General features: G+C 34.9%; 7 protein-coding genes across 7 annotated transcripts; 3 read left to right on the top strand and 4 right to left on the bottom strand. All coding sequences in view use genetic code 12, as the record gives it.

Annotated features, from left to right (window-relative positions):
- Positions 1-159: 159 nt before the first annotated feature.
- STE23 (metalloendopeptidase) lies at positions 160-3,351 on the top strand (the record flags this gene model as incomplete). The annotated part of the gene is made up of 1 exon (XM_007377517.1): positions 160-3,351. The coding sequence occupies one exon, from the start codon at positions 160-162 to the stop codon at positions 3,349-3,351; it is 3,192 nt and encodes a 1,063-aa protein (XP_007377579.1).
- A 213-nt stretch (positions 3,352-3,564) lies between these two features.
- Positions 3,565-5,400, top strand: SPAPADRAFT_143323 (uncharacterized protein; the record flags this gene model as incomplete). Its single annotated transcript, XM_007377516.1, has 1 exon — positions 3,565-5,400. The coding sequence occupies one exon, from the start codon at positions 3,565-3,567 to the stop codon at positions 5,398-5,400; it is 1,836 nt and encodes a 611-aa protein (XP_007377578.1).
- Positions 5,401-5,437: 37 nt separating this feature from the next.
- SPAPADRAFT_143279 (uncharacterized protein) lies at positions 5,438-6,733 on the bottom strand (the record flags this gene model as incomplete). The annotated part of the gene is made up of 2 exons (XM_007377515.1): positions 5,438-5,940; positions 6,121-6,733. The coding sequence occupies 2 exons, from the start codon at positions 6,731-6,733 to the stop codon at positions 5,438-5,440; spliced, it is 1,116 nt and encodes a 371-aa protein (XP_007377577.1).
- A 262-nt stretch (positions 6,734-6,995) lies between these two features.
- Positions 6,996-8,008, bottom strand: SPAPADRAFT_68679 (uncharacterized protein; the record flags this gene model as incomplete). The annotated part of the gene is made up of 1 exon (XM_007377514.1): positions 6,996-8,008. The coding sequence occupies one exon, from the start codon at positions 7,951-7,953 to the stop codon at positions 7,090-7,092; it is 864 nt and encodes a 287-aa protein (XP_007377576.1).
- Positions 8,009-8,183: 175 nt separating this feature from the next.
- On the top strand, positions 8,184-9,732 carry SPAPADRAFT_68678 (Rho GTPase-activating protein; the record flags this gene model as incomplete). Its single annotated transcript, XM_007377513.1, has 1 exon — positions 8,184-9,732. The coding sequence occupies one exon, from the start codon at positions 8,184-8,186 to the stop codon at positions 9,585-9,587; it is 1,404 nt and encodes a 467-aa protein (XP_007377575.1).
- A 746-nt stretch (positions 9,733-10,478) lies between these two features.
- On the bottom strand, positions 10,479-11,435 carry SPAPADRAFT_52671 (uncharacterized protein; the record flags this gene model as incomplete). Its single annotated transcript, XM_007377512.1, has 1 exon — positions 10,479-11,435. One exon carries the CDS (start codon positions 11,433-11,435, stop codon positions 10,479-10,481), a length of 957 nt encoding a protein of 318 aa, XP_007377574.1.
- Positions 11,436-13,421: 1,986 nt separating this feature from the next.
- On the bottom strand, positions 13,422-13,783 carry SPAPADRAFT_68677 (uncharacterized protein; the record flags this gene model as incomplete). The annotated part of the gene is made up of 1 exon (XM_007377511.1): positions 13,422-13,783. The coding sequence occupies one exon, from the start codon at positions 13,781-13,783 to the stop codon at positions 13,433-13,435; it is 351 nt and encodes a 116-aa protein (XP_007377573.1).
- Positions 13,784-13,931: the final 148 nt, after the last annotated feature.

The following is a 13,931-nucleotide window of genomic DNA, read 5'->3' as shown; positions in this document are numbered from 1 at the left end:
ACACTTGCTCGACATTTACTACGGAATTTCTTTGTTGTCAACCGATTTTTTGTTTATCACCAAAATTCGCCACTAGTTTTTTCCACGACAATTTCTCCTCAAAATTATCACCAAGTTAAAAACCTCCACAATCTGACAGTGCTCAATTCTACTGTCAATATGCAACCACACTCTTACAAGGTGTTATCCGACGATACCACCATTGCCAAGCCGATCACTGATGATCGTTCCTACCGTCTTTTCAAGTTAGATTCCAATGATCTTAGAGTGCTTGTGATAAATGATCCCCAGGCAGATAAATCAGCTGCATCATTAGATGTTAATGTTGGTTCATTTACTGATTCAAAATTTGGCATTCCTGGATTGGCACATTTTTGCGAGCATTTATTATTTATGGGAACGGAAAAATACCCTCTTGAAAATGAATATTCCAGCTACTTGTCTAAACATTCCGGTAATTCAAACGCTTACACTAGTAGTGAACATACTAATTACTATTTCCAAGTTGGGTCCAACCATTTAGAAGGAGCATTAGATAGATTTGCTCAATTTTTCATAGCTCCCTTGTTTAGTTCCAGTTGTAAGGATCGAGAAATCAATGCTGTTGATTCGGAAAATAAAAAAAACTTGCAGAATGATGATTGGAGATTATATCAGTTAGATAAGTTGAACACAAACGGTGAACATCCATATAATGGGTTCTCCACGGGTAATTACCAGACTTTACATGAAGAGCCAGTTTCACGAGGCGTTGATGTGCGTGAAGTGTTGATGGATTTCCACAAGAATCACTACAGTTCAAATTTAATGAGTTTGGTTATTCTTGGTAAAGAAGACCTTGATACTTTAACTTCATGGGCAATTGAAAAATTCAGTGCTATACCTAATAAAAGCTTACCTCGACCAAATTACAATGGTGAAGTTATTTTAAAACAAGAACACTTGGGCAAGTTAATCAAGGCTAATCCAATCATGGATAATCATCAATTAGAACTTGAGTTTATGATCCCCGATGATTTTGAAGATAAATGGGATACCAAGCCAATGGGGTATTTTTCCCATTTAATTGGTCATGAATCTGAAGGGTCGATCCTTTACTACTTAAAATCTAAAGGTTGGGCTACAGAATTGGCACTGGGAAACCTGAAAGTATCTCAAGGAAACTCATTCTTTATAATTGAATTTACCTTGACTCCATTAGGATTTGCCAATTGGCAAGAAATTGTCAAGTTGACATTTGATTATTTACATATGGTGGTCAATGATGAACCCAAGGAATGGATATGGAAAGAGTTACAAGAAATGAGTGAAGTAAACTTTAAATTCAGACAAAAGATGGATCCTTCAAGTACGGTTTCCAAGTTAAGTAACCACTTGTATCAATTTGATGAATTTATCCCACCAAACCACTTGTTGAGTTCGAGCGTTTATCGGAAATTTGATCCTGAATTGATTAAAAAGTATGGACAATATTTAAATGCTGATAATTTTAGAGTCTTTTTGGTGTCACAATTATTGCAAGGATTGACTAAGAGTGAAAAATGGTATGGCACAAAATACGAATACGAATCAATTCCCCAGGACCTTTTAACCAAGATTAAGTCTTCCAGGGTAAATCCAGTATTCCACTATCCTACTCCGAATGATTTCATTCCAACTGATTTTGAAATATCTAAAAGGAAATCAGCTACTCCTCAAGTATGTCCCTATTTACTTGAAAATAACGAGAGAATCGATTTATGGTATAAGCAAGACGATCAATTTGAAGTGCCTAAGGGTACAATTGAACTTGCATTCCATTTGCCAAATTCAAACACTGATGTTAAATCAAGCACTTTCTCGTCATTATTTTCCGAATTGTTAACTGAAGAATTGAATCAAATTACCTACTATGCATCATTGGTTGGATTAAAGGTTAGAATTTATTGTTGGAGAGATGGATTCAGTTTTAAGATTTCAGGATACAACCATAAACTACCAATTTTGTTGCAGCAAGTGCTTGATAAATTTGTCAACTTCAAACCAACCAAGGACAAGTTCGAAATTATCAAGTTTAAATTGGAAAAGGAGTTCAAGAATTTCGGGTATGGAGTACCATATGGACAAATTGGAACATATTTCTTACAATTAGTCAATGAAAAAACTTATTCATGTGCAGAAAAATTAGCAGTATTGGATAGTATGAAGTTTGAAGAATTGGTAGAATTTTGCACCAAGAACGTTTGGGAATCGGGATTATTCATTGAAAGTTTAGTCCATGGTAATTTTGATATTGCTAAAGTGAATGATATCAAACAGACCATTCTCGATGCTACTAAGCATATCGCACCAATTTCCAATGATTTGGCTCAAATTCAAAAGACATACAGATTAGAAAACTTTATTGTTGAACCTAATGAAGTTGTTAGGTATGAATTGGATTTACAAGATGCTAAAAACATCAACTCTTGTATCGAATATTATATTCAAATAAGTCCATCCTCAACCAATTCTAAGCTCCGAGTTTTAACTGATTTATTATCAGTTATCATCAAGGAACCTTGTTTCAATCAATTAAGAACCAAGGAACAATTGGGATATGTTGTGTTTTCTGGAGTTAGGCTCGGTCGTACTTCTTTGGGATTTAGAATCTTGGTTCAATCAGAAAGAAGTAGTGATTATCTTGAATATAGAATTGATGAATTTTTGACTCATTTCGGGAAATATGTTAATGAAAAATTAACTAATGAAGATTTTGACAAATTTAAACAAGCGCTAAAGGATTTGAAACTTACCAAGTTGAAGCACTTGAATGAAGAAACTGATAGACTTTGGAACAATATTGCTGATGGATATTATGATTTTGAATCAAGAACTAAACATGTTGCCATTTTGGAAGATATTTCCAAACAAGAGTTTACAAAATTCTTTAATGATTACATATTCAACAAGAACGGTGAAACTGGTAAGATTATTGTTCATTTGAAATCTCAGCTGGTTAGTGAATTCACCAAGACCAAACGAATTGAAAGTGCAATTACAAATTATGTTTTCAGTATTGGAGTGGAAGTTGACCATGACAAGATTGAAACTTTGGTTAAAGAAAATAAGAATCAAGACAACCTCACTGAATTGGCCAATAACCTATTACAAGAAATCAAATCTCATGAATCCAATGATGTAACTGGATTAACAGTTGAATCGATCGCTTCAGCAGTTACAACTTTAGTGGACCAACCAGTTCCTGCAAATTATCCAACTGGTAAATTATATACTACTACTGAATCATTTAGAATTGGTCGTGAAAAAGGAGGTCAAGCGCAACCGGTGGTTCCTATATCAAGGTTTTATTATGACCAATCTCATTTATAGAGTAATAGACTTAATCCTATAATAGAACGTCTTATATTTTTTTTTATCAGTATTCCTCTATGTGGTAGAAACTTTGTATTATTGATTGTGTTGGTAACATGGTAGCACTATCTGTTTTTTTTTTCTTTTTCGTAATCAAACAGATTACGCACACTAGTCAATTTCAGACAACACGTTCAGCAAACTTACAGCCAATTCAATTCCCGTGCCAATATGACACTAAATTTATCCAAAGTCAAGGAGTTCTACTTTAATAAGCTCTTTTCACCCAAAGATAAATCAACCGCTACGGCTTCCTCACCAAAAGTTCTCCTTGTGGATAAATACACCACCCCCATAATCTCCATATGTTTTACTCAGTCCCAGTTGTTATCCAATGATGTGATCCTTGTTGAATTGATTGAGGATCAAGAGCAATTGTCTACAATGAGACATTTGAATTGTATTGTCTACATTCATCCATGCGCCCAATCCATCAACCATTTGGTGCGGGAATTGCATTCGCCCCATTTTCAAAACTATCAGTTGTTTTTAAATAATACCGTTTCAAAGAATCAGTTGGAGCTGATTGCCGAAGCTGATGAGTTTGAAGTCATTGAGAAAGTGGTAGAGATCTTCCAGGATTATTTGATCGTCAATGAGAATTTGTTCAGTATTGATTTGTCTGACCTGGTGAAACAAGTCAACCCGGCAATTGAAGAAAGCAATAAACTCGTTAGTTTGTTGCTTTCATTGAAAAAGACTCCTGTGATTAAATATGAATCAAATTCTCTCGATTTGAAACGATTATCTTCGGAAATCTTGTATAATATAAACACAAACTCCAATAACAACTTGTTTGATGACTTGAATAAGAATTCAGATGTGGCTCCGATCTTGTTATTGCTCGATAGAAAGAATGATCCTATAACTCCCTTGATTGCCCCTTGGACTTACCAATCTATGATTCATGAGTTTATCCATATCAATAAGAATATTGTTGATGTATCGGGTGAAACAGTTATACTTGATTCTCAATTTGACAAGTTCTTCAAAGAGGCTATGTACTTGAACTACGGAGACCTCACTGAAAAGTTCCAAAAATATGTCGAAGAATATAAAACACAAACTAAATCTACCAGTTTGGATAATTTACAAAACACCAATCTCTCTGATTTAAAGAAAATGTTGACTAAATTCCCTGAATTCAAGAAACTCTCCTCGAATATCTTGAAGCATTTGAATTTATTATCTGAAATTGATAAACAAATCCTGGCTCAGAATCTCTGGGAAATTGGAGAATTACAACAAGTTATAATTTGTGGATTAGAAAATCATCAAGCTGTCAAAACAAGATTATTGGAAGTACTTGATAACCCACATAGCACAACTACAATCAATAAGATCAAATTAGTCCTCCTTTATTCAATCAGATTTCATAATCCTCTGGAATTATCAGACTTTATAACGAAACTAAATGATCCTAGTTTGACCAACCCAACACCTACATATTCCCAAAATGAATTATTAAAAAGATTCAAGACTTTGTTTAATTCCAATATAACGTCAGCAGCAACTAGTTCCTCAGATAACCAACTAACCAACATTTTCAATAAGAAAATCAATTTTAAAACCTTATTCAATAGAGATAATTCGGCTCAGCATAATGATAATGTTTACTTGCAATACACTCCCAGATTGAATGAACTTCTTTCCGGATTAATTAATCCAGTTCTGGACTCTATTCCTGCTTCAATACAGGGATTATCCACATTGGTTCCCGATAAGGTGAAACAACAGTATGGAAATTCCGTAGCGACTTCATCTGCCCAAGTACAAGATATAATTATCTACATTAAAGGTGGTGTCACTTATGAAGAATCAAGGTTAATATATGAATTATGTGAAAGTAGCACCACTAGCTCAAAGATAAATTTGATTATCGGTGGTGATAAAGTATTAAATAGTGATATATGGTTGAACAACCTTTATGATATGGTTAATGAAGAACTGCCAGCAGTTGCTAGTGAAAGAATAGATAGACAATCACAATTAAGGGAAATATTATAGTTATACATAGTTAGAAAAATACACATACACACATATGCTATGGAGCATACTTACCAAATCGTTGTTCCCATATTAGAATTTGTTCAGTTAATTTTTCCATTAATTCCAAATTTTCATTGAATTTAGTTTGAACATTTTCCACATCTTGTTTGACTTGTAAATCATCAGAGTTGGGTGTAAAATTAAACAATTCCAATTTGCGGACTTTTTCATCTTCCAATTCGATTTGTGAGCGTCCTAACCATTCAAGAATTGCTCCGGTACGTTTTCTCAATTCGTAGATTGACGATTTACTTGAAACAAATCGAGGTTTTGAAGGTTGATTGATTAGTTCTTCTTTAGTCACGCCGGTGTTGGTATTTCCCGAGTTGGCATTTGAGGTTGAAGAAGAAGAGGACAAACTTGTTGCATCCTTCTTCTTTTTCTTTTTCGATTTGGCAGCCCTTCCACCTCTTGACCTGGCTGCTCGTTTTGAACCAGCATCACTGTTTGATACGTCATTTTCTTCATCAACATTCGAAGTATCATGGTCATTAAGTTCTGAATCAGTGACACCTTCAACCTCAATCTTGGGACGTTTGGAATCGGTTTCTTCTTCAATATGATCTTCCTCTTCCTCTTCCTCCTCTTCTTCTTCTTGTTTAAGGTGTGGGGGGGAGGGTGGAGTAGTGTTCCCACGCCCACGCCTTCTGGGTGAATTATGTCGTTGTTCAGATTCACTTTGTTTAACCTCTTGGTTGGCTTCATCCACAGGAACTCCTGACTCTTTTGCACTTTCTCTTAATGCCTTTTGTAAAGCCACTTCATAATCGTATTCATCTTCCTCGTGATGATGTCTTTTTCTCTTACCACCAGTAGGAGGAGAATTTCTGGAAGACCCCAGACTGGATCCAGAATTCTTCTTCTTGATCATTGAGATTTGTTCCACTTTCCTCCGTCTATCATTTACTGGTTTATATAACGTACGTTTATCAATGAAAATATGAACCTCAGGTTTACACAATTCACACCAATACTTCTCAGGAACGTCATTATTGTCAAATAATCCAACACAATACCCATGCTGCCATACACCACATTTGTCACATTGGATGAATAATCCGTGGTCGATTTTAATCTTGTACTCTTTTGCAAGTAAGTCTTCGAGTTCTTTGTTGATAGTATCGGTTTGGAGTTCGTCGTTTCCACATACACATCTGGTAACTTCATCTCCTTCTTCAAGAGAATCTTCTTCGAGATCCTCGAGCTCCTCTTCTTCCGGGAATGTTTGAGCAGGGGCAGCTGTGGAAGGTTGTTCTGCTGTGTATGTTTTCCTTCCTGATCTACGTGACATATTTCTGTTATTCTATATGATGACTCTAATGAACGTGTAAAAGAAAATATGATGACGTCTTCTACGATTGAGTGAATGATTAGATGCTTATGGTATGGTCTCTGATTAAAGGTTGCTGTGATAAGGAATTAAAAACACAAACTGGAATTTTCAAGAAAGGCGGGAACTTTGAAAAACAACGAGAGAGAGGAGGGACGAGGAGGGGTCGGGTTGAGGGCGTGTTTCTATATGCAGGACATAAATAAAATTTAGAGATGCGCTTAATGTTAATGTTTGAGATGCGTATGTGTTGGGATATGATCCTACGCGTGACGAAGTAAACATTTCTATTCTATAATGATTATACTGAGACCGGCTCATGTATCCAGTTTCCCTATCAAATTCAGTTTCAATGCCTCTAAACTGGCCAATTGATGGCTCAACTTATCATTAAACCCATCCTCAACATCCATAAACTTGATCACCGCTTTATTCAAGTCTATAATTTTGCATAAACCTTGCACATTATTCAAATACTTTTTATATATCTTTTCGACGCACTCGTGTTTCTTATCCACCATATGTTTAATATTTGAGATTTCTTGGTCATAAACTAACCCATGAAGTTGTTCACGAAGTTGTGGGAGTAGATTTGTCATTATGAATTCTTCATATTCTTGAATTATTTCAAGAAGCTGTGAGTTTCTGTACACTTTTCCTCGTTGAAGTTTCGACAAGTGGGATATGTCTGCTAGTAGTTGTTGCATCCTGAGTTTTGTAGGGTCAGTTGCAGAACTTTCAGGTATAGGCGGAGGAAGTTGGTACTTTTGCTCTAGCAAATATCGAAGTGGATCAATGGATTCGGGTTCTGTGTCTTTTTCATTATCTTCTTCTTCCTCCTCCTCCTCCTCTTCCTCGTTTTCCTGATCTTCGTTCATGGAGTATAATTCTCGTTGACGACCAGCAGTTGCTTCATCGACACTTACATGACCATTGTCATTACTATTACCTGAATAACTGTCAGCCAATCGTATAACATCTTCATCGAGTTTCAATTCCGGAAACCCATTCAACTTATAGTCTATGATCTGGGACAACCGTTTGATCGTGGCATGATTCTCGTTGATTTCGTGTTGTAACTGATCAACGGTTTCCAACAACGGTTGGATATTTTCTGTCTTGAGCAAAAAATAGTAGTTTGCTGGTGAGAGAATTGATTGATTGGGTGTCTGTTCAGTCATGGACCTTTGCTTACAACAAAACTTGGCTATGATTTGTTTCGGATTATTTCTTTTTTCTTCGTCTATGTAAATAAAAAAAGTTTAAACTTTGCCCCGCGTCTTTTTAGCTTTAACTGGTGAAACAATTTCCCCAAAAAAGTAAAATAGAAAACGGCTGCCAATTTTTGCATTGATCAATAATTAATTCTCGACACATATTCTCATTTCATATACTTGAGAAAGGTCCCATCATGAATAACCAATATTCAGCAGGGGGAGGAAGGACAAGCCTTGACCCACGTCGTCATAGTTACATAGAATCTGTTGACAATGTTACTGATAACCAACAAATGAGTGACTCCTTGCAGCAGCAGCAGCAGCAGCAGAACCACCGCCACCACCACCACCACCATCACCACTACTATAAACAACAAATTTTCCCCACACATTATGAAGAATTTCATTTTGCCAAGCCACCAAGAATGAACGAACTTACTACTCCAATAAGCTACCAAACGGTGGCGGTGGACCATTCCAAGACAAATAATCGAAGTTCGCGGGAGATCCATAGAAGTGAGACCACTACTTTCTTGAACAGTCTCGGGAATTCTGCTGATGATGATGAGGTCATACTTCGTAATTTGAAGAAAACTCGATCAAGACCACTCAGTACCCACGATATCAATACCAAATATCCATTTTTAAAACCACCTAAGCTGCCAGTAACCAGTATAACGAAGAAGTTAGACCAAGAGACAGAAAGTGACAACTCTCTGAGAGACAGATTTATGCCACTAGATTCAGTTAGCGAGACTTGCATGGAAGAAGACGAACAAGAAGAAGACGAAGATAAAACAAGGAGGAAATGGCCCTGGCCACACATCAAACACATGAAGTCTGGTTTAAAGTCCTCCGATAACGCCCTGATTACTACATCTTCAGAATCAATCATATCAAACGCTTCAAGTACAATATCCAATCTTTTCACCCAGGCGAAACGTTTGAGCATCAATCCAGCCTCCAACATGAAAAGAACCAAATTATTCACCCGGTTCTTCAAGTTAAACCCAGACCATAATCTCTTTGCATCAACCATCCAATCAAGAGCCGATTACGAAGGCAGACAAGTTCCATTAATTATCACAAGATGTATAGGGGAAGTGGAATATCGCGGTCTTGAATGCGATGGAATATATCGAACAGCAGGACCCAACTCAGAAATAGTGGCAATTCAGGTTGCATTCCAAAATAATGACACGGAGAAATTAGACCATTTGATGTCAGGGGATATCCACTCCGTGGCTTCGGTTTTGAAAAGATACTTGAATAATATAACAGAACCAATAATAACGTCGGATCTTTACCATGATTTCATTCGAGTGTCATGTTCTCCACGAGAGAGAAGAATACTGGAGTTACGAACACTAGTCAATAAGCTACCAAGTGCCAATAAACACACATTAAAGCTATTGTGTAACCACCTCAATTTAGTCAACTCCAAGCTGAAAGTAAACCGTATGGGGTTCGGGAATTTGGCTACGGTGTTTGCTCCTACTTTGGCACGAAATAATAGAGAGGATATGGATCTTAGTATAGAGAGTACCTTATTTTTGTTTAATAAGAGTCAAGAAATATTTTCTGACTGTTGGGAGTGATTTAACATTATATTTGGATAAAAAGATTATATAAGGGATAGATTTTGATTGTAGAGATCATCAGGAAGACTAAGTTAATTTATACGAGTAACAGAAAATTGATTGTTTTATATAGAATGTAACGGCAAATAAAAGAGATCTAATTGATTAAAATTTGGTGTTGAAATCTTTTATTCTGACTTCAAGAAACTTAAATAAGAGTCCAAAGTACCCCTGGTGTGGCTATTCTTAATGGTATTGAAGAAGCTACTATTGTACTTGGCTGCGAAAAAAAAAAAATAAAAAATAAAAAATTATAGATTTCGACAGATACTTTTCAACTGCTAGGGTATCATATCCAATACGTAAGATCGAGGTTGACAAAAAAAAGGTTTGAACTTATTTGGAAAGTTACAAATTGATGGTTGGTGGAACAGAGACCCCACTTTTGGTTAGATTAATAGGGATAGAAGGAGCATCACCAAAACGAAATAGGAAATTAGATATGCACTTTAATCATACTGATTCAAATTGTAAAACAACCCTTTTTACTTCCTTAGTTTACATCAAACCTGCTTCTAGGTTAGGTGACCGATATTTCTTTTGTGAGAAGTAAAATGTTGATTTGAAAAGAACTTAACCAGCCCCATTCCACTATGTTCATTGGCTCTTATAAATAATAATGGTAGTAGTTGCCAATAAAGTTTTATTAAATTTAGTCTTATTACAATTTTGCTATTAAGTAGTTTATAATTCCAATAAACACCTTCTTTCGACAATTTTGAATTCAAATAGCATTCTCAGAATTTATAACGGTAATAATGATATAAAAATGCCAAGTATTATATCTCTCCTTTTAGTCAAGCAGATCCAGCTTCTTATAACAGGTTCTCCTACACAACGAAGTTCTGCTTAAGGATTATCAGGAATAAGAGAATTACATGGAACAAGATGAATCATACCATTTGAAAGTCTTTTAATAAAATAGCAGCTCTCATTAATCAACACCCGATTCAACTTCTGGAACTTCCCATCATCTATCATCCTTCTGATTTCAAAAATTCCAACGGGTTGTTGGTTGGGTATGAGGGGTTTGGTCTCTTTTTTATATATTCTTTCAAACTCTTGTAGGCCATAAAATCTTCCTCCACCTTGCGGTTTCTTATTACTCAAGTAAAACTGCTGTAATGAATGTTCCTGGTTGTTGAAAAGGTTCTCTAATTGGAAGTTTTGTATATCATCACCAACCTGAACAATCTTTAAATGCAATGTATGTAATGAATTTGGTTTCACCAGTTCAAGAACTTTCCCAAAATCAATGTTTTGGCATATTATCGAAAGACTGGTGACATTTACCAAGGCAGAAAGCAACTCTTGTATACCTAGGCTGAAGTTTTCTGGATATGTATCTACGTCCCATAAATGTAACTGAAACGCGGTGATCTTTTCCAAATCAAATATCTCAATTATTTTTTGTAGTTCTTCCACGTGAATCAATTCCAAAACCAGAATCCTTAATTTTTTGATAGGTATATCTCCAAGTCCAATTTTACATAGCTCTTGTAATAGGTCTATATCTCCGATATCAATTCCAAGATCTTCCAACCCAGATAAATATTTAATTTCATTTAAACTCTGTTCTGATACAAAGTATAGATATATTGTAAGTTTCTTCACCCATGGCATTTCTTGACATCCATTAAGGAAAGGAATTCTAGCTCTCCTTGATAATATTAGTTGAGTGTAATGGTATTCTTGCAAAGGGTATTGCGAGTGGTAATAACCATTCTGGTCTTCTGCTATGACTTCTATCCAAGGATACTGTGTCTTTACTATATCAAATAGTAATCCATTCACTCTAAAAACCATTTTTTTGACAAGGGTGATATTTGAATTTTCCGAAACCCAAGGGAACGTATTCCATTTGTTAACAATAGTAAAGTTGGTATAGAACGATGTATAAGTATTAGCCGAGATATGTATAGTATTTAAACTTCGAATGTGGAAATAAATGCATCTATACAACTTGATCTTTCCCAAATTATAGAGCCGAGAATTGATCGTGCAAATACGACACACATGTACCTGATTGAGATATCCTAGTATATTAAGGAGGATATCATCCATTAGTGACATGATCGTGATCTTAGTTTTTTCTATAGCCAGCTTGGGCTTCTTTACTCTGGTTTCTTCAATCTCTTGTCTAATTTGACATACTTCGTTAGCCAATTGTTCCAACTTCAGCTTCAACTCCAGGTTCTGTTTTCGTTTAATTCTACATGGCTTGTCTGTTTGTTGAATGATAATTATTAAGAGCAGAACGATAACACAATTACATAATATTGGGAGCAACATTTGCTTAAGGAATATTTAATAATTTCATGGAGCAAAGTTTGATCCTACTTTTATACCTGCAAACTTAGACTTTCCATAACAAAGTATCCCTAGAAAAATTAGTTGTGGTATACAATATTTCTAATAACAATCGGTATTAAATTGGAAACAACCGTTACACTCCACCAAGTTATTCCTTCTGAGATTGTTTTGGGCACACTTTTGCTTGTTCTTGACAATACCCTTTCCTGTTCATACATTGGTATTGGATACTAAAGGGTAACCTCAAGAATAGCCCTGCACAAAGCAACATAGGTACATTTTCTTTATATCGCTGAGATAGAGTACTTACTTTATTTTTTGAAGTATTAGATTAAGACATAATTATAAGACTAGTATAGAATAGGAAAGACATAAATTCCAAATGGTTCATTTATTAATATTTTCACTTTTCAAAAAAAAAGTTTCATTAAATTCAATAGTGGGCGTCAAAACATAAAACATAACGTAAGGAAAACTTGATATACTTATAGTAATCCATGTGGATTTTTTGAACCCGAGGAATCTAATGTTGTAGTAGAATAAGTGGTACAAATATTGTTTGAATAAATGGCACGAATATATATTTCTTTGCAGAATGATATTTTTTGTCTTTCTGGTATTTGCTATTTGCTTTAATCATGTTGTTGGAAATCTTAATGTCTTCAAACACCAATTATTTAACAAATTTCTATCCTGAAAAAAAAATGAAGGAACAAATAAGGTGGATTCATTGTGACGGGAAAAATGAAGAAGAGCAAATGTTATAGTTCATCATCTTGATATTCTTCCACTGTTTGAGTTATTGCGGTTGCAAAAAGAACTTAAAACTGAAGTTTCTGGTATTAATCAATGAGTGTGTATTCTTCTAAAATTTCTTCTAAATTTAACAAAATTAAGCATGATCAAACTCTTTGATATTTATGTTTGTCAACATATTGAATTGAAAATGATTCATATATCTGCTATATCACAATTGATTCCTCACTTTCTTATTCGTGAATTGATTCTCTGAATTTTGCTCAACATTTTTATGTTATATATTTTTTAAATAGCAAGCGCGTTATGTTCAAAATTGGCTGCAAAAACAAAAAAAAAATTTTTTTTTGACAGACATTTTTCTCCATTTGTCTCTGATTGTCTTTTTCTTTTTCCTTTTTGTTTTGGTTTTAATTTTTTGAGGTGAACTTCAATTTGGCAGCATCTTGATGATATCAAATCCTAATATCTTTGTTATTCTGGACTCCGAATATATTAGTAAGCTGCCAGATTATAATGTTCCCCGAGTAGTATTTGAACTAATCTCTTGACTTATTATTAGGTTTTTAATTGTTTCAATTATATAAACAAACTATTTAAATTTCTCGCCCTGTTCTTTTGGCATTTTGTAATTATTTGAATAGAAACTATAGTTGTAAGTCAAGTAGCAATCCCGAGATTAGACGATCTCACAACAGTTAATAGTTAGCAAATGGCATATCCAAACCCATATCCTATTTAGTTGAGAACATATTCTCCATTGTGGTTGCATCTTCAGGGAGGGATTTTGCTGGGAAAGAAATAAGTCCCAGAAGGATATTATCAAACCTAATGGAACTGGAAACAGCTTCTTGTTTATCAATAGTTTCATTGGATTGATTGGTAAGTGCACCGCCATTTTCGTTTGGATGATTGGTAACCACATATGTTTCTATAGGAACTAAAATATCATTCAAACCAAAGAAGTCAACATCTGGATTGTAATTATCATAGTAATGTTTTAGTTTTCTTCTTAGGTTAGCACTCATTGTACATGATGGCTTTTGGAAAGGCTCTTCAGGAGTGGTGGGATTAGATCTCGCCATTGTTGACAGATTTGACTGGTGAGAGTTAAAAAGAAATAAATTATAAAATCCAAAGGTAAAATCACTCATACAAATTGACAAACCATTAAATTCACAGCACCAAACGTAATGTGATTCAAATGTAGCAGACATTCAAGAATAATTATAT

Source organism: Spathaspora passalidarum (assembly GCF_000223485.1).
Source record: "Spathaspora passalidarum NRRL Y-27907 unplaced genomic scaffold SPAPAscaffold_7, whole genome shotgun sequence".
Lineage (NCBI taxonomy): Eukaryota > Fungi > Ascomycota > Pichiomycetes > Serinales > Debaryomycetaceae > Spathaspora > Spathaspora passalidarum.
This window is presented reverse-complemented; position numbering and strand designations above follow the sequence as displayed.